The 19,937-nt window shown below is 40.9% G+C and overlaps 1 protein-coding gene across 2 annotated transcripts in view; it reads right to left on the bottom strand.

Moving 5' to 3' along the window:
* Positions 1-208: 208 nt before the first annotated feature.
* Positions 209-19,937, bottom strand: part of ASB12 (ankyrin repeat and SOCS box containing 12) — a 71,677-nt gene continuing 51,948 nt past the window's right edge. Inside the window, exons 1-3 of one of the 2 annotated variants that reach the window (XM_077146032.1) lie at positions 7,176-7,306; positions 923-1,772; positions 209-470 (exon numbers count right to left, since the gene is read on the bottom strand). In XM_077146032.1, coding sequence (XP_077002147.1) covers positions 337-470; positions 923-1,748 — 960 coding nt within the window. In that variant the 5' untranslated portion in view covers positions 1,749-1,772; positions 7,176-7,306 and the 3' untranslated portion in view covers positions 209-336. Of the gene's footprint in view, positions 471-922; positions 1,773-7,175; positions 7,307-19,937 lie in introns of those variants that run through there. The other variant, XM_077146031.1, reaches the window with a different exon arrangement.

The following is a 19,937-nucleotide window of genomic DNA, read 5'->3' as shown; positions in this document are numbered from 1 at the left end:
CAAATTCTCTAGAAGATCTTGGATAGAGAGGTGTAGCTACTGGGTTATTTTTTTTTTCCTTATGGTGGCCAGGACTCCTGTGCCTGTCAGATGACAGACCATCACCATCCTTCTTCCTGGCCAATTAGATCCCTTTCACCAATGAACCACTGCCACCCCCTCTCCCTTCCCCACTGACACAGCAGCAACCAGGATTCATTTTGTTAAGGGTTTTATTGTGGAGGATAATACAGGAGAACAGCTCCAGGTAAATGGGTGGAGCTGTTGTGCCTTCCAGCTACCTAGCTGTTCAGGTGGTTTTTGGAGGCATCATGAGCACCTGGGCAGACTGCAATATTACATTTGATGTTTCAGGTAGCTGATCAACATGGGGGGAATATCCAGCTGGTCGATGGCTCGTGGCTGGCTGGCTTCACGTAAGGCTCTGCGGATAACTAAACGGGCCTGTGATAGTAGTGACTGTGGGGTGGCTATTATAAGGAGAAACAGATCATGAGAAGCAATACACAGGATAGGCCCCCACCCAAGCCTAGTTCCACCATACCCTGACTACTGCAGTTCTGATTGCCCTCTCTTAATTCTAAGAAATGTCCCCCCAATCTGTCCCCAATGCATGGTACCAATGGGAATACACTGAGGCCTAAAGAGGGGTCCTGTTTAAAGCCACACAGAAGTCACTGACAGACATAGGATGGGAAATTGGGCTAGTGTTACTCCCCACCTCATCTCAGTGACCACTTTATAGTGCTATAAAAGCTTCCCTAACATGGAATCTGTAAACTCTTATCCACTGGGTCTCCAAGAGAGGGAGAAAGATTGTGTTTTCTCCAAGTCATCTTAGAAAGGTTGACTTGGGGGTTTTGGGGGGGCTCTAAGATCTCCAAGCTAGGAGACCTGCAAGGCTGTCCTGCTTGCTACTTACCTCGGGCCTGTAGCAGTACTGCGATGCCTTTATCATCTTGTGAGGTCAGGTCCAAAGAGAGAGTTGGAAGGTAGATGTTTGCACCAAAATCAATTAACAGCTGGATGTACTCTGGCTCACAATGATGGTGGAGACAGATTTCAAGGAGGGTGCGGGGCCGTGGGACATGAGCCAATAGGCGCTGGTCAGTACAGTTGTAGTCAGGATCTGCTCCATGGAGTAAAAGTAGGCGGAAACAGTCGAGGTGCCCATAGACTGCAGCCAAATAGAGGGGGCCAGAACATGAAGCTATGTTTGATGCCCAGACTGGTAGTTTTGCTTTGACGTTAGCCTCTGCACCATGGCCTAGTAGCTCCTGCAGGATAGCTGCAGCACCATCACGGGCAGCTGTGAGCACAGGAGAACAGTTGTTGTAGATGCTACCACCAGGACAGGCACCAGCTTCCAAAAGAACACGCACACAGTCCAGATGGCCATGACTGACAGCGGTGAAAAGTGGTGTCTGTGCCTTGACATCCAAGCTGTCGACATCAGCACCATGTGCGAGGAGGACCTGCAAACAGCTAAGGTGGCCATAAGAAGCGGCCAAGCGCAAGGGTGTCCCAGGAATGCCCCAGCCACTCCTGCTGTTGATGAAACGTTTGTAACGTTCCTGGCGCAAAAGCTGGTCCAGAGTATAGGAATCATTGTCATACACTGCTTGATTGAGAGCCTGCTTCTCTCCCATGTCGGTGTCCTCCTCCTCCTTGTTGGGCTGCAGGAGGGAGAAGATCTTAGTGATGTCCATGAGGTTCATCTTGGCTGACTGGAGTAGGACTATTCTCATTATGAGTAGGAGGATATGCCAGATCTATGGGTGACAAAAAACAAAGGAGAGAGGCTGAGGGTCCCCATCAAAAGCCTGAATGGCATCCTCTACTCAAGCCCTATTCCCCTGCCCTTCACTATCAGGCTGTTCACCCATAGGTTCTCTGCTTCTTACTCGTAATGCCTTATTTTAGGCCCCAGACATGGCTGTCAAAACAGGTTTGGCAGTTTCACACCTTGGTACCTTTGCCTATACTGTTCTGTCTGTTCCTCAAACTACTACTTCTGGGAAGCTTTCCCTAATCACCTCCTCCCCCAGCTCAGGGATTCCAAAGGATTGCATCCAGGCTTTAGCTATGAATGTTCACATTATATTTCCACTTATCTGTGCTCCATTCTTGTGTGAACTCCAGAAAAAGGCCCCTGCATTATTTTGCACTCCTCCACCTCCAGTAGAGCCTATGTAATAGCTGGAAATTTGGTAGGTGCATCTTATTTGTTTCAAAAAGTGTGAACTAATGAGGTAATTCTGGCATGTCAGTTACCAGCTCAATAGAACAGCACTTTGTGGTATCAAGCTGTCATCCCTGAACATTCTGAGATCAATGTAATTGGGCAGGCTCTCAATTCCACCTCTCAGCCTTCTAGATAAAGTTCAGCTCCTTCACTGCCCTTCATGATCTGACCAAATCTCCCTCTATCAAAGCTTCTGTGACCTCCCCTCATACTGAGACCTCATGCATCAGGCAACAGAGATGCTCAGGCATTGGGTTTTGAATGATATTTACTGATTAAATACAGAGGTGACATTACAGAGTACACACTACAAGTAAAATGAAGGCAAAGATTGGCAGGACATAGGTGAGGTTTCTAGGGCAAGTCTTCTTGGCAATTAGCTTCTCCCCCAGGACAACCTCACCCTTTGATTGGCAACACCTCTTCAAAACTATTGCTTCCTTACTCCCCTGCCTTTTCCCAATCCTTTCTGCCTAACCCAGCCTGAAGCCTTATCTCAACTCTCAACTCTTCTCTCCCCACTATACCCAGGCCCTACAAAATCACCCATAGGCCTGGTAACTGACTCAAACTAACCCCCGACTTTACCAATCCTGTTCCTACTGCCCCAAAGTCAAAGTTACCCACCTCAGTTTGTAATGTCATTAGGGTAAGCTGGTAGGTTTTTCAGAGCTTGAGTCTTCTTACTCTCCCATACCCTGCAGCCATGGTCCCAGGGCCACACTCCTTCTTTTATTCAATCTCCATCCACACCCCTCTTTGTTAGCTGAGGACCTCAGGTGTCCACCTCACAGAAAGAAAACTGTGAGGTAAGTGGGTGGTGTCACCCTCAACTTTAGGCTTCTCCTAACTCCCAGCATCAACTCCATATTTGGCCTTATTATTTGTTTATTTTTGAGGTGCAGTGGGAAGAACAGGATTTTAGGAATGAAGTAGACCTAGGTTTGCAACTCAGCACCCCCAGTTCCTACTTGAGTGACCTTGGGAAATTCCCATCTCTTCTTTAGCACTCAATTTTCTCATCTATAAGACAGAAATGATATTCCCTGCCTCATAGGGATGTTAGAAAGAAGAAAGCTACCAAATATATTAGATCTTCAAAGGTGAGCTTCCTCTCTCTGCACCTTCAACCTTCTCTCTGGCTCATTCCTTTCAACCAAAACAAAACAAAACACATCTATGGTCCCTTATCCCACTCTAGCTACTTCTTTCTCCATCTCTCCTTTCTTCACCAAATTTACCCAAAGAATTGTCTATCATCTACTTCCCCACTTCTCCACACTTTGCAGTCTGGATCCCCCATGCTCAATCACATACTAAGAAAGCTCTTGAAAAAGGTCATAATTGTGGCCAAATCCAGTGGGTGTTTCTCAGCTTTTCTTGTTTCCCTAACTTTTCTGGGACATCTCTTTTCACTTCCTAGAAACTCCTCCCTCAGTGTCCTGGCCAGCACATTCCCCTGATTCTTCTCCCTTCTGTTCTCCCTTGAAATGTTCATGCTCTCCTTGTTTTCTCCTCCATCCTCTTCTCTTCAGTCTCTGAACTTCAGCTTTCAACTTTATTATGATGATTTCAAGTCTTTACTCCAGGTGTCCAGTTCTCTCTTCAATTCCTGGTATATATCTACTGAGTTTCTTCAGGCACTCCAAAGTGCACCACCACATTCACTAAATTTGGTCCATACCCTGTTCCTCAGCATCTAACTGGCCAGTCAAACCAAAAACCTAAAACACATCTAAGGCCTCTTACCTCTTCCTCCCCCTAACATACAATCAGTCAATTCCTGTGGACCTCCCAGAGACCTCTCCAGCACTCTCCTTAGGCCCATCCCCATTGCCAGTGCTTTATCGAGGTTCCTGTCATCTTTTGCCTAAACTGTTAAAGTAGTCTCCTCCTTGGTTTCTTTTTCCAATATTTCCTCCATGTTGTGGCTAAAGTGATTGTTTAAAAACACAAATCTTGTCTGTGCCAATCCCTTGATGGATCCTCTTTCTTTTAGGTTGAGCCCAAATGCCATAGCCCAGATCACAGGTCTGTCACGAGTAGATCTTAGCCAACCTCTCCAGCCTCACTTCCTACTATTCCTCTACTTATATCCTAAGATCCAGCTATAAGGGAAGAGAAATGATGGTTCTCTGTATGCATTGTTTTTTTCTGCCACATGTAGTTCCTTCTGCTGGGTTAGTTCCTTCAGAGTCTGCTCTCTTAGCACTATAGTAGTCATCACACTGTATTGTAATGCCTGTTTAATGGGTCTGTTTTGTCCCCACTGCAGATGGAGAGGCCCTATGGGATAGTGGTAAAAATATGAGTCTGGAGTTCTGCTTCAATCCTAACTCCACTGCTTAGTCTCTGTGTGTCGTAGAGAAGTCACTTAATTTCTCTGTGCTCATTTTTTTTTAACATTTGACTAATATAAAGTTTATTGAGTTTTTAAATATTAACCCAAACCAGTGGACCCATTGATAGAATTTTTTAAAATAATGTCTGTCAAAAGAAAGATATTATTTCATTTTGAAACAGAGTTAATCAGTCTTTCCTTTGGACTCATGCATACACCTTGATTACAATTTTATTAGAATGCATTTTAATTATTTGTTTGTATCTCAATCTTCCCCTCTAGGACTTTGGGTTCATTTAGGTCAGGAATCTAACTTACTGATTTTTGTTTTCATTATATAGCTGTGAGTTCATCATCACAATCGACAATTTTTTTTCTTTTTTTGTGAAAAATAACATATATACAAAAAAGCAAAAAATTTCAAAGCATATTGCAACAATTAGTTGTGGAACAGATTTCAGTGTTTGGTATGGGTTACAATTCCACAATTTTAGGTTTTTACTTCTAGCTGCTCTAAGATACTGGAGACTAAAAACATCAATATAATGATTCAGTAATTATACTCATTTTTTAAACGTACCTTCTCTGCGTAACTCCACCATCAACCTTGATCTGTCTCCCACTCTTAAGGAGTATTTGGGCTATGCCCATTCTAACTTTTTCACATGGAAATGGGCTGTTGATAAAATGGGATAAGAAGATGGAACTAGTTGATGTTTCGGAGAGGCTGGTCTCTCTGCATCTCAGGACTTATCTGGTCCAAATCTATAACATCTGAAGGTTGTAGGTTTCTGGAAAGATACCCTAGTGCATGGAACCTTTGTAGAATCTTTTATAATACCCTAGGTGCTCTTTAGGATTTTTGTGCCCGTTTCTTTATCTGTAAAGACAGGATAATAATAATAATACCTGCCTCAGAGGCTTTTGGTTAGGATTAAGAGAGTTAATACATATTGAACACCTGAATATAGTACTCAGTAACTAACTATATTTACAGTGATGATTATTATGATATAGGTCTCCAATTTATATTGCTCCCTACCTAGAGAAAATCCTAGAACCTCAGAGCTGAAAAGAACCTTGTAGATCATTTAATTTCATTTCCTCAATTTAGAGAAGGGTAAGTCAAGGTTCATAGGAGAGAAGGGACTTTTCCTAAGGTCACACAGCTGCTACTGGTAGGGTTGACCCAGTAACTCAGTCAGTTGTTCAATTAACAAGAACCCCCAAATACACCTATAATTTTGTGCCTTTCAAAACTATCTCACATAGTGGGATAGGTAATAACATCTCCATTTTGTGGACGGAGGAAATTGAAGCTTAGAGAGGATAAGAGACTTGCCAGGTACCTTACAGTGGGGCAAAAGCAGAGTTGGAAAAAGAATCCAGGTTTTCCTACTTCCCACTCTGTTCCTTCTATTGCAACACAAACACTACAGCTCACAGAATTCTCAGCTTTGAGTGTCATGCTGAACTTCATGTATTTCAATCATGGAAATTTCCTTTACAAACAATTTCTTCTGACAGCCTGTAGGGATTCCTTTTTACTCTTTTATTTTGCATGGTGGGGTGTGGGGAGATGAAGGGGTCAGGAAAGGGGGCTGGACGCAAAGGTTGAAGCTTTCACCAAGGTCAAACTGTGGGACCACAGCAGGGCCTCCGGGGGGAGATCAAGCCATGGCCTCCAGGTGGTTAAGTCACTTGAGTGGATTGAGCCTCTATTAGATAAGGTCCCTGGATGAGAAAATGCAGCTAGTCTATTGTCTAACCTCATCTTGCTGTGGTTTATTAATCAAAGAGCTATTACAGGTCCAGGAGAGCAAGGATCCCCTCCCTTGATCCCCAAATTGCAGGGGTTTTAACTTGTTTTGGTGCCATGGGCTCCTGGTGATGAACATAAATGATAATTTCAAGCTCTCTGCCACAACTGTAATATGATACAAAATGTTTATGATTTCTTCTGGTGATCAAGTTTCAAGAACTGTTGTAACTACTCCATTTGCAGCCTGCATTCATCCTTGAAGGAAATGGTAAATTTCAGTTAGAGGTTTTGGGGAAAAAAGGTAATTGCCCCATCCAAGTTACCCGACACCTTCCTGCGGGAGAGTGATTAGTTTCTGTGTGCTCTAGAACACTCTTCCAGGTATAAGTGGGCTATTTTTAAGCCTCACCTTTCTTCCCTCTTCCCCCAAGGAGCTCTACGCCTACCATATGCCCACCCTACTGCACATCCCTTACCACCCCCGTCCCCAGACTCACGGACATCACACAGAAACATAAAGACAAATCTTTGCCTTCTCCTGTACTGTATAATAATAATTATCCTCAATAAGTAGGTTCCTATAGACCTTTGGGTCAAGGCAGACACTATTTTGGGACAAGTACCCCGGAAAGTCTGCACCATGTTCCTCTTCCCCTCTGCTGCTGGGTTTCCGACCTCCCCAACTCCCCCAGAGCCCAGACCCAGCAGGAACAGCATGCAGAGGGCAGTAGACTCAGGTCCTCTAGTCCGCTGCCCCGAGGATGGGACATGGTTTGTTTACTCCTCTCCCGCTGCTCAGCGTCTCTTCCTGGGCTTGATATACTCACAGGGCTTCAGCCTGAGGCAGCGCTGCTCCCAGGGCGCAGCCTCCACTCCTCCGCCAAGCACTCGGCCCTGGGTGGTTATTCTGCGCGGAGCCCCCAATACTCCAGGCCAGAGCAGGCAAGCTAGGCTTCCACTCCTGAGGGAACTAGGTCCAGGGGGCTAATTTTAGGCTACCCTCAGTGGCTCCCCCTCCCCCAAGCCGTGTTATCTTACCAGTGCCATTCTGGGAGTGATCCTAGAGAAAGGAGGAGGGCCGCTTGCGGGGAAGTCCAGGAAGGACTGACTGACAGATAGACAGGTGCCCGGGCCCCAGGTCGCATCCTGCTCTGGTGTACTCCTCCCTACCACTCAAATGGGTGCCAAAGCGAGGCTTCTGAGCTGCGAGTGTTTCCACCCTGGGGCTTAAGAAGTCCCAGCCTTGCCTAGCACACCTTTGAGCTGGAACCCCTTTTTTTCTCCCTAACTTAACCTTTCTGGATTTCCTTTCTCCTTTCTTGAGAGCCCAGCAAAATGCCATCTCCTCCTTCTTCCCCAGAACGAGGGGCAGGGTGGAAGGAGAGATCTCCATACTGAAAGGCTTAATTTGGTTTTCTGAAAAGAAGGTCCTGATCATTATAAAGCATTCGCCAGTCCACTAACCACCAGACCCTGCTTGAAGAAAATGCCCACAACCTCCCCCCTCACCTCTCTCCTAAGGCATCACTAACAAATTAATGTATCCAGCACTGAGAATTTTATCAAAAGCTCGGCTCTAAAGAGTATCATTTTATCTCCCTGGTTACCTCTAAATGTGAAAATAGTCAGATTGTATGTTTTAGGTGTCACCCAAAAAGACACCGGAAGACAGTACCCAGCCTCCTTTGGGAATGGAAAGCTAGTCCAGCTTTAGGTATCCAAACTACACCAGAAATTATCTGATCATTTCTGAGAAACTGTTTATTAAGAAACTCAAGGAGCCACTTGTCTAAAGTGCTAGATGCAGGAAGAAGAGAAAAATAGACAAGCTATCTTGCAATGAGTTTACAGTTTATTAGGAAAACCAGACCTGAAATCAATTATATTTCACGCAATGTAATTCAAAAATTCCAGAAATAAACGCTGCCCTAGATACCAGTGGTCAGATTCCAGGTATATGTCTATCTCCCAATTAGTCCAGGAGGCTCCTGCTGGGTTTTGTCTCCCAACATCCCACCCCAAACAATTATCACTTGAATTTTTTTGCAAAGATATTCTACAGGATGCATCCCAAGAGCTCAGAGTCCTTCTCTTTCCCTTCCAATCACCAGGGAAGAGAAGTTTTTAATCAGGAAAAATGAAAAGCCAGTGGAGGAATCTGAGATGTGGTAGGATAAGGCACTAACAATCCTGTCTCACAAGATCAACTTGGTGTTAGTATCTGCACATTATAAGGGAATTCCCACAATGTGGAAAAGATGTTCAGTGACTTCCACTTGGAATCTTCCAGTAATGGGGTATTCTCTACATTTCATTGTTGGGCTAGCTTATTTCATTGTGGGCTCCTCAGTTAGTCGGGGTTCTGCTAAGCCCATATCTGCACCTATAAAGCACCTCTTGAGGTTACCCTCTGATCCTATCTTACCCTTAGTGCTCAAAGAATATGGTCACTCTCTGCCCCAAAACAATCTTTTAAGGTTCTGAACCTAAGAATCATATCCTCCATGTCATCTTCTCTCAGGGAAAACACCCCCAGCTCCCTCAACCATTTCTTTCAGTCTCAGGAGAAGACTTATAGATGCAGATATGGGCTTAGCAAAAAGAAGGACTAATTAAGCTACCTCCCAGGGAAATGAGTTGCCTCTGGTTGTAGTGTGTCCTATTCTTGGAAGCTTTCAAGCCAGTGTTCCCTCCCAAGTCTTGTCTACTACACTCATGAAGAAGTTACGCAGCCTGCACATACACTGACAAAACCAGAGGAACTCATTGGAGGCCAGATGTCTCCTTAGGAAAGTGTCAGGGTGATCTGGGGTGACTCTGGAAATCAGAAAGCTCAAAAAGATTAGATTAACTTAGTTTGAGACAAGTGGTCTGTAGCTGTTCATTGTCTGAGGGCTCATGCAAATCTGTTTTACAACCAGATTATGAAACTAAAAGTGATAGAGTAGGGTATTATTCTGAAAAAAAAAACAGATTAGTGGGAATTTTATTTGAAACTTTTATTCAGAAAATTGTAGATTCACATACAGTTGTAAAAATAATAGAGAAATCCTATATACACATTTCCCAGTTTCCCCTAATCTACAAAACTATGGTACAATACCACAACAAGGATATTGACATTGATAAAATCCACCAATCTTATTCAGATTTCCCCAGCTTTACCTATACACATTTGTTGTGTATGCATTTATTTCTGTATAATTTTATCACATGTGTAGATTCTTATATATACTACCAGAGATAATAGACACAGATAATGAGTTCCATCACCATGAGGATCCCTCAAGTTGCCTTTTTATAACCATATCCACTTCCCTACCACTCCTCTCACCTGTCCTTCACCCCTAGTGACCTCTAATCTGTTCTCTGTTTCTACAATTTTATCATTTTGCAATGATATAAATGTTATATGAATGAAATCATACAGTATGTAACCTTTTGGGATAGCCTTTTTTCACTCAGCATGCCCTTTGTGTGTGTTATTTGAACATATTTTAGGCTTCTACCTTGATTTATTTATAATGTTTGGGAGTGTATCTTTCTTATTAGTTTTGCAGTGGTTGCTCTGGGTATCAAAATATAGCTATGTGATTTATCACAGCCATGTTAAAATATTAACATTTTACCACTTCTTTGAAACGTGAAAACATTACTTCTATTTAGGTCCTTTTACCCTCCCTATTTTTTATCTATGATAGCCTTGAGTGTTAGATGATGTTATAATTTTATTTCAATCATCCAATATGATTTATAAAACTCATGTTGAAGATAGTCTATTGTATGCATCCATATTTTTTTTACTTTCCGTTGTTCTTTCTTTCCTGATGCTCCAAGATTCCTTTTTTATCACTTCCTTTCTCTTTGAAGAACTGCATTTAGCCAATCTTAAAGGGTAGCTCTGCAAGCAACTTTTTTAGTTTTCATTCATTTGAGGATGTCTTTATTTTATCTTCATTTCTGAAGGATAGTTTTGCAGATTATAGAACCTGTGGTTGACAGTTTTCTTTCAGCACTTGAAAAATGTTGTCCCAATTCTTTCTGTCCTCCATCCTTTCAAAAGAGAAATCCACTCTTATTCAAATTGATGTTTCCCTTGTAGGTAAGACAACATTTCTTTCTGTTTTCAATGCTTTTCTTTGACTTTAGTTTTCAGAAGTTTAATTATGATATATCTTAACATGAATTTCTTTGAATTTACCTCTTCGGGGTTTACTCAGCATCTTGAATCTGTAGGTTTGTCTTTCAACTAATTTGTGAAGTTTTCAGCCATCATTTCTTCAAATACTCTTTCAACTCTACTCGCTCCTTTGCTTCAGGGACTCCAAAGATATGAATGCTAGCTCTTTGTTTTTATTGTCCCACAGGTCCCTGAAGCTTTGATAATATTTTTTCAGTCAATTTTCACTCTGTTGTTCCAAACTGGGTAATTCTATTGCTCTGTCCTCAAGTTCACTGATTCTATCCTCTGTTCTCTCCATTCTACTAGGAGATCTTGCAGAAATATTTTTATTTCTGCTATTATATTATTCAGTTCTATAATTTCTATTTTTAAAAATAAAATTTCTTTGCTGAGAATTTATATTTTTCTTTTGTTTCAAGAGGATTTTTAATTGCTTTAACTTTTTTAGAGAAGTTGTAATTTTATAGAAAAGTCATGTAAATGAATACAAATTTCCCATATACTACCCTATTATTAGCACCTTTCATAGTGTGGTACGTTCACGCTGTACCATATTGTATCACATTGGTATCACAACGTTGTGATACCATCATCAGCATTCATTACCAAAACTATATAATCAACCCAAATAGAAACTCTGTTCAATCATCTTTTTAATGGCAGTTTTAAAATCCTTGTCAGATAACTCCAATATCTGATCCATCTTGGTGTTGGTGTCAATTGTTTACCCTCATTCAGTTGTGATTTTCCTGGTTCTTGGTATGATGGGTGATTTTCAATTGTATCCTGGACATTTAATCTATTGTATTAGGACACTCTAGACCCTATTTAAATCTTCTGCTTAAGATTCTTTTGTTAGCTGTGGTTTCAATGAAAGTTTAATTTTCAGAGCCTCTGTGGCACTACTTCAGCCTGCTTGGTTTATCTAATACCATTCAGGCTCCCACTTGTCTGTGCTGGTCCTGCCTGTGGAAGTGGAGTTTCCCCAAGCCTGACTTCCCAGAGTCCCTCAGTGGGCAAGGGGAGTCCCAGGCCTGCAGGGAATTTCCCTGGCTGGTACCTTATTGTGAAAGAGTTCCCCCTGCTTATGGGGATGGAATGCACTTTCTGGGCTGGGCACTTGTGGTAGGGAATCTCTTGGTGATGTCTATAAAGATGCCCTGGTGTCCCTTGGAGGGGAAGGCAGGGATGGGAAGTGCTTTGCCAAGCTGTTTATTGTTAACAGGGGCTCCTAACAATCCTCCTTGATGCTGCTTCTGTGTGTGCCTCTTGTTGGGGTGGGGTGGGGTGGGGCTCCTATTTGATCTACTCCTATGGAAGTACTGAGACTACTTCGGCTGCCTTCTATTATTAGGTTTGGGGATGGAAATACCCAGACTGGATTACTTTCTTCTGTAGGGTGTAAGGACATAAGATGCCTTGTCCTATATTGTTACTCCAATCTTATGGGTTCCAAACCAGTTCTTCCTTTTTACCACTTTACAGAGTTCTCCTCTGGTTGCCTCTTGCATTATTTCTAGGGTTTATAGCTTTACTTAGCAGAAGGGTACACTTTCTTGTATGGACCAGAAGTCCCATCAGTAGGATTTTAAAACATCATGAAATTCTGAAGAGAGACAGTATTTAGGGTCAGTCCTGGGTTTTAAAGTCCACATACCAGCTTGGTGACTTTGACACAAGGCTTCAACTATTTGAGCCACATGAAATATATTTAAGGCGCTCAGCTCAAGGCCAGCACAGATAAAGCACTCAATAGGCATTCAGTTTCTTTTCTTAGATATCATCTTTTTCAAACCACCTGTTTTAAAGGTAAGGCTAGAGAAATAAGGGAGCCTTTCAAGTGTGCTGTGACTCACATATATTCAAATGACATCTTTTTTCCAAAGCGCAAAAAAGCATACTCTATAAATTCTTGATTATTTGGTACTTTGCTTCTATATTGTAGCTCTGATTCAGTTTGATAGGATTTGAAGATTGAAACTAATAATGTCAATTTATACTCAAAAAGCTCATCCAAATTTACAAAGTGCATTTCCCTTGTGAAACTATCAGGGTAGAATGTATTTGTATTTTGCACACAAGGAAACACATTTGGGGAGGTGAGACTCATCAGAAGTGATTTCTCATTTAGGCCCTTCTCTTGTCATCCTTCCCTCTGTGAAGACTCTTTCTGATTGACAGGAGGCTGTGGAAATTGTTGTAAATTTCAGGGCACCTGACTTGTCCTGTTTTTGGCTACAGCTAACACAGTGGGTTGCTTTGGGACTAGAGTGGATGGATTCCAAGTTCAGGCTTATTTTCCATATATAGTAAAGTACCCCAAGAACCTGGAGCTCAAAGTACCCAAAGAGAGTTTGTTGGTGAAAAATCCTCTCAGGATAGATGAGACTATTTGTCTGCAGAAGTCACCTTATGAAAGGGGTGCCTTAAATCAGAAAAGAGATTGCAAAAATTCAATTAAAGGAATTAGGGTATAATATTAGAAGGCCAGAATGGAATTTGATTGATGTAGAAAAAAGCTGTAGTTTGGCCAACAATAGGGGTTTGATTGAGTAAATTATGGCTCATATAGTGAGGTACTATGTGGCCATTAAAAATGATGAGCTCGACCTATATTTATTGAAATGGAAAGATGTTTAAAACTAAGTGAGAAAATTATATAGAAGGTGGAGTTGTTTGCTGGAATCCTTTAAAAGAGGAAAAAATTATATAGAATGTGTAGTATCATCCTATTTTTGTTCTATATATATGTGTGTGTATATGTATGTATATATGTATATTGTCTGGATGGATAAACATGATGCTAAAAGGCAGAGGAACTAAAATGCCTTCTTTTTTGGTTCTCTGTATTTTAAAAGTGTTCTGCAATGAACAAAGATTTCTTGTTAATTATAAGAGAATACTAACCTAGTCCACTGTTCTGTGATCTCATATTGCAACCTGAATGTCTAAAGATAATGTGTCAAGAATAGGAAGAGGGCTGAATGGAGTTGAGGATAAAGGAAATCTATGAATATGAATTTGTCAGTTTAGCCAGTAACATCAAGGCTTGAGGTAGGAAGAAGCAGACTAATGCTATTTGATTGCTTTTTTAATGTACAAGACACTGTACAAGGTAGTACTCCACGTTACCCCAGTTAATCTTTGCATCCATCCTGTGTGGTATGATTACTACTCCCATTTTACAGTTGAGGCTTTTGAGGCTCAAAGGGGGAAAGTGACTTGCCCAAGGCCATATAGCTAATAAATAGCAGAGCCAGGACAAGAAGCCAGTTCTCTCTGTGTTCTACCCACTGGAGGCCCTGGGCATATAGTCTCCAGAGAGGGAAACTATGTTCTGGTGCACAGAGAGGTCACTGGCCTCTTCCGCAGCCTATAGAAAATTACCTTTCAGACCATGAGGCTCCAAATGTGAGGATTTTTGCTGGGTGGGGGTAGGGGAGCAGGAGAGGGAACCTGGAGAGGAGGGTGAAGGGCCTGGACCCTGAACAGGTCTGTCCCCTAGTGTGAGTGAGCAAACTGACAGCCAGACAGCAGGCTTTCATGCATTAAGTTGGTGTGAGTCTTGTTCTCATAGCTGGTCACTGACAGCTAGGCCTTGTACACCATAGTGCAGCATAGAACAAGGCAGTCTTTCTGTCAAGTGGTTCATCTGTGAAGGTTAGATCAAGGCATCTTTTCTAAAGGCTTGCCACCTTTTTTTTACTTGTAGCTTATCTCTGAAAGGCTATTGTCCAGGATTTAGTTAATATCACCAACGCAAAACTTTACCACTCATCTGAGTTTCAAGAGGCTTGGTCATCAATAAAAAACAAAACACTAAACACAGCACAAAATATTGAAGGCTTTTAATTTTAGACAAAAATTAAAATAAATTGTATCAACCAAACATCTTTAAACTAGAACACAACTGCAGGAGAGGGCCAGTGAGCTGTGGCACAGGACTAAAAAAATTGGAAGTGAACATCCTGAATGGATCATAAATCCATACCCCAGTTGTGTGATGGGCTCAAGGTAACACAATAGGAAGTTTAAGGTCAGTCATTCACAATTGCCAATTCTTGGCAAGTTGAGATTGAGCTGTCATGACAGTGTTGTTCTGGAAACCTGGGGCTAATGAAAAGTCAAGTTCTCAAAGAATGTACACAGCTTGAATCCTGAATTATACATCAGCTGCAAGATGTCCATGAAGGAATGTGCCTAACATTAACACTGCAGAAAACACTGGTCGTATATTTGAATCCTTCTTTTACACCAGCCTGATCAATAAATCACAGGGAAAAGGCCAATCACTTCTCCTTCACTTAGGTTTGTATATCTGGCTTAATGCGTCCCAAAGTCCCCCATGACACTTAGTTGGACAGTATCACAGTTAGAGGACTAGCACTAAATGTTATTTTTAAAATTTTAGATACATTCTCCTCATCTGAATGCCCAAACGACCTATGAGTCCAGATACTACTAACATTACAGTATATACATACATATACAAATAGTCTTACTACGAGTTACACTCCAAAATAACTGGACTTGTTAGTTGTTCCTGAGCCCAAGGCACTGTTATATAGAATACAGAACATGCTCTGTTTGAGAACTAAGATATGTACTCTGCATTACCACTGGCATTCACAAAAAACAGAAACAACTCTGTCTGCAAATATGAGTGAGATGAGGGCAGAGGGACATGGTCAACTGATGTGGCCAATTGCATTTGAGGTGGGATTAAATACTTGGGCCTTTGAATAGTGATCACCTAGTGGCTTTGGTGTACATATTCTCATCTGACTGGTGAAAAGTCCAGTGATGTTTTAGCTGTGAAGAGGTGAAGAGGGAACCCAGGATGCATTTGCTTTAGGGGCATTTTAAAGGGAAAGGAATATCACCCACCACACTTGACCCCTCAAAGGAAAAGAAAACTGAAGACCACATAACCCAGTGGAGAAAAGTGTTGACAAAGAAAATACAGCACTCATAGCATTCTTAAGGAAAGAGATTCTACCAGTGTAAAAAATTGCCTTAAAAGAAAATACGTTGGTTACAGTACTGCCTGGAAATGACGGCCTTATTTGGACCTTACTGTGAACAATTTGATCTCATGGGGTTGGTAGTTATCCTGGACTGGTATACACTCCTGCTGCTTAACTGGCCTGGTATATTTCTATATTACCCTTTCTTCCCTTCTCCCCCCTGCCCCCATGCACCTCCTCCACAACTGGCACCTTGTAAGGGCTGGTGTAGGGCACTCTGTAGAGTCATAGTACAAAGCCATGAAAATGGTTGAAAGATAAAGCTTTGGAAGAGAAAGAGGCTTTTAGGATACACCAAAGCTTTTAGAAAACACTAAGGAAGAGGGCACTGGATTTAACACAGACATCAGTGGTTTCACATATGCCAACGACTGAACATTTTTCTGTTTAGCCCCTGCAAGACACACGGTATAAATTAGATAGCTGCTTTCAAAGTGCACTTGCCTTTTGTGAAGACAAGTCACAAATCACAGAGCATGTCACATGCTTTTATTTGTGCTGTCATCCAAAGGAGATGTGAGCTGCCATGACTGGTGACAACACTAGAGGAAGGCACACACTGTCAGAAGACATGTTCTGTAGGGCCTGGAAAGTAATATGCATATATATTTGTCTTGGAAAAGCACTTATGCTGCCATTAAATGCTTTAAAAGCAGAACTGCCTTTTGAAAAGATAACAGAGTAAGATCTTTTACAGCCCCAAATCTTTTTCCTTGTCCTTTGATGCCAACTGACAACCCAGAATATACATATATATATATTCAAATATATATACATATATATATACTCAAATATATATACACACACACACACATATATATATACACATATATATATTCCTACAGGAAGAAAATTTAAGGCTTAAACCATGTCTACCTTTTGTTTATTTGTAAATATCTGCATCCAAAGTCAGGTATATATTTGGCACTTAGAAGAAATTGACCAGATTTGGTTGGAATTATATCTATCTATGTCATAGAATTCTTGGGAGGGAAAGGCCTGAGGGTGGGGGAAGATTTGGTACAATACATATATATCATTGAATCATATACACTGGGAATGAAGAGAGAGTGAGAAAAACCTTTCTTAAAGGTAATTTGCATTTCCCTACATAACTGTTTGAAAAAAGGCCATTTTATAAAATGCTTTTATAGAAGGATTTACCAATGATATGTCAAAGTCTAATAGCATTAAGAAAAGGTGTTATGTGTTTAGTAAAAGGCAGCCTATAACAAAGATCTGACATGAGAATACTTAGTTATTAAACTTATCTTTATGCTAAATTGGTACCAAGTCAATATTTACCAATTTGGTTTGAGGAGCATTTCTTAAAAAGACTTGGATTCCTCCTGGTTGAAGTGCTCTGGGCAAGGTCTCACTCCCAGTGAAGTGTGAGGTATGTTTCAGATAAAAGGTGACCATGAATGCTAACAGGCAATGACAACTAACTGGCTGGTAATTAGGCACAATTTTTAAAATGACTTTTCAAAGACACATGCATCCAATACACACACCATAAGTTTCACATTCTTGTTCTCTTAGTTCTAGATAGAGTTTCAGATTTTCTTTCATACAGCAAACCTTATTCCTGAGTCTCTTCTCCAAAAAGTCAAACTATTAGCTGTTAATTTACTTAAGTTTGTTATTTAGGATTGTTTTATTACCAGGTGAAATCTGTCATTCCATCAACTAAGTAACGAATTTAAGAAAAAAAAGTGCCCATGGAGAATCTGAGTATGGCCACAAGTACAGAGACAGAACTTGCCTCACTCTTAGGAAAGATAAGCAGTAACCCCAGGTTTATGAAACTTGAGTAGGAAACAGGCAGAGGTCATGTCAGTGGATGAGACAGTGGCAGGTGGTTGAAGGCCTTCCTATTTAAGTGGGGCAGTCACATGAGAATGGAATTCCTGCTCCTGAAACTGGAAGGATAGGGCAGTAGGGAAGTGTGGTTGCATTTCTTTCACAGTATAGGTTCTATATGAGGGAATGAAATTAAAGCTAGGAAGTGATCATCTTTTCCAGTCTCCAGCAGTCTTGATAGACAGGGCAGCTTTCCTTCAGGAGTCTTCTATCTATAGCTAAGCACTTGATTACAGATGGCTATTGAGCTTTTACCCCATAAAAGTGCATACATATTTGAATTCCACTGAATCACTTTCCTCTCAGATTTTCAGATCCAACTGTAGAAGAGTGAGGTGTTTGGTATTGCAAGTATACAGGGTTTTTTTTTTTTACAAGGTTTTTCTTAGTTCTATGTATGCTGTACATGAGCAATGAAGGGACACATTGGGGAATAAAGAATAAAAGACCAAACAAAGTGATCTCACAGATCTTTAGGCTGAAAGTGATTCTATGGCCTTAGATACTCAATAAAACTACAGTATTTTAAAAAAGTTTGATTTTGCTTTTGGAAAAACGAGTGTTGCTCTTTACTTCCAAGTATGCAATTGTATTGAAAAGATCTCCTTTTCACTATTGATTAATTATGTTTTTGGATCTAAGAAGAAATAAATTGGGTATGTATTTCCTTGTACAGGTCTTCAGAAGCAAATGAGATTCTTAAACTTTTTAAATAGGATTTGCAAAATTACTATCTCTTGTCATTTGCCTTTTACCTTTCCACAAAGAAAAGTCAACACACCATAACTGAAATGCCATGTTAGTTAATAGACTGCAAAATTAAGGCTGAGATATGGGAGAATATCATGGGTATAAAGCAAGACCCAAAATAGGTTCACTTGTGGCAAATGGTTGGCACTGTCATCTTTTTAAAAAACTTCCTTCAGACAACCAGGGTTGGATGTAGCCTCCAGATAAAAATGATTTGTACAAATCGCAATTTCTTCCAGAAATAAGAAGTCAAATGACAACTGGCAACAGCTGATTGTGGGAACAAGGTGATCAGAGAAGATACAAGGGGAAATCATCTGGAAGTTTTAAAAATGTAAGATCAAGGAAAGTATCAAGAAGAGGTGAGTAGAAAAATGGCTCTAATATATGAATGGGGAAAAAATATAGTGCTTTAAAAGCATAGAATAAAGCACCTCCCAAGAGGAGGTAAGTAGAAAAAGTGGATCCTATTTACATATGAAAAAGACAACCAAAATGAGTTAGAGTTCCTCTGCCAAAAGGGGAAGGTCACTTTGGGTTCATAGTTCAGCTAAGGGTAAGAAATCAAGGAGCTATCCTTGCTCTCTTCTCCTGCTAGTAGCACTTAAATTAAAAGGCACCTTCTTCTTACAGAGAGAAGCACCTGATAAAGTGGTCATTTCGAGATGTGTTCTCTGGATGTGGTAGACAACAGAGATGGCTCCCTCACTGAGATCTCTCTCTCTCTCTCTCTCTCTGTCTCTTTTTTAACTTAAACCAGATATGGCATGTTCAGAAGAGACATTGTGGTGAGTACCTGGATTCTTTTAGCAATGGGAGTCCTGGAAAGCCTGGAAATATATAGAACATGAACTAAACTGCCTACCCCAGCATGCGGAAGTGGGAAAACCAAGACTGAATATTCAATATGAAAGATGAAAAACCAGCAAGCCTATCAACCTTAAGTGGAAATTCTGCTATTTAAACTACAAGGAACCCATCCCTTCCCCCAGGAGTGTCTGGGCCTACTATAAAATGGATTTTTTTTCAAAATTGTACAAGGTAGCAAACTTACCAGATTTTTAAAGTAGCAATGATTGTGTACAAATATCCACAAAGTTGATATAGGTCTTCATAAAAAGACCTAAGAAGAAACCCGTTGTAAAACATTCACATGGGCATGTAAGCCACATCTAAAGCACTGAGATTTTCAGTTGTACCCTTAACGGATGTTGAGGATGCTTATGATTTAATAATATTAATTTAGAGCCCACTAATTTGGAATAGATCATTTTAGACTGTAGTGGATTCAAATTTACCCATGGGCTATGAAAAGGGTAGTTGGCTAAGTGAGTATTATATAAAAGACCTAGCTGGGGTATGGATTGGGGTGGGCAAGTGTTTAATTTAAGAAAACTGTTTGCTTAGGTTCTAAACCACAAAGCATCCATGCATTCATGCTAACAATTAAAGGATATTTAATTTACTTTTCTGGCAAATGTTGGGACCGCTACTGGCAATACTGTTAGCTTACATCCCATGAGTAAGCATACTTGAAAGTAAAATTTTCTTTTAAAACATTCTGCAGTTCACATTCACCTGCTGTATACCATCTCTCCATCTCCTCAACAGGCTTTTACTTCCCCACTGTGACTTAATATTTTCACTGGGTTCTCATGTTACAGCAATGAGGAGTGAGGCTGAAAAGTATAGGAGGTTGACCATAAAGGAAAATGTAACAATAGAACCAGTCTAATATCTCACCTGAAAAGTAACATTTCTAACGT

This window comes from Tamandua tetradactyla, chromosome X (assembly GCF_023851605.1).
Source record: "Tamandua tetradactyla isolate mTamTet1 chromosome X, mTamTet1.pri, whole genome shotgun sequence".
In the NCBI taxonomy this organism is placed as follows: domain Eukaryota; kingdom Metazoa; phylum Chordata; class Mammalia; order Pilosa; family Myrmecophagidae; genus Tamandua; species Tamandua tetradactyla.
This window is presented reverse-complemented; position numbering and strand designations above follow the sequence as displayed.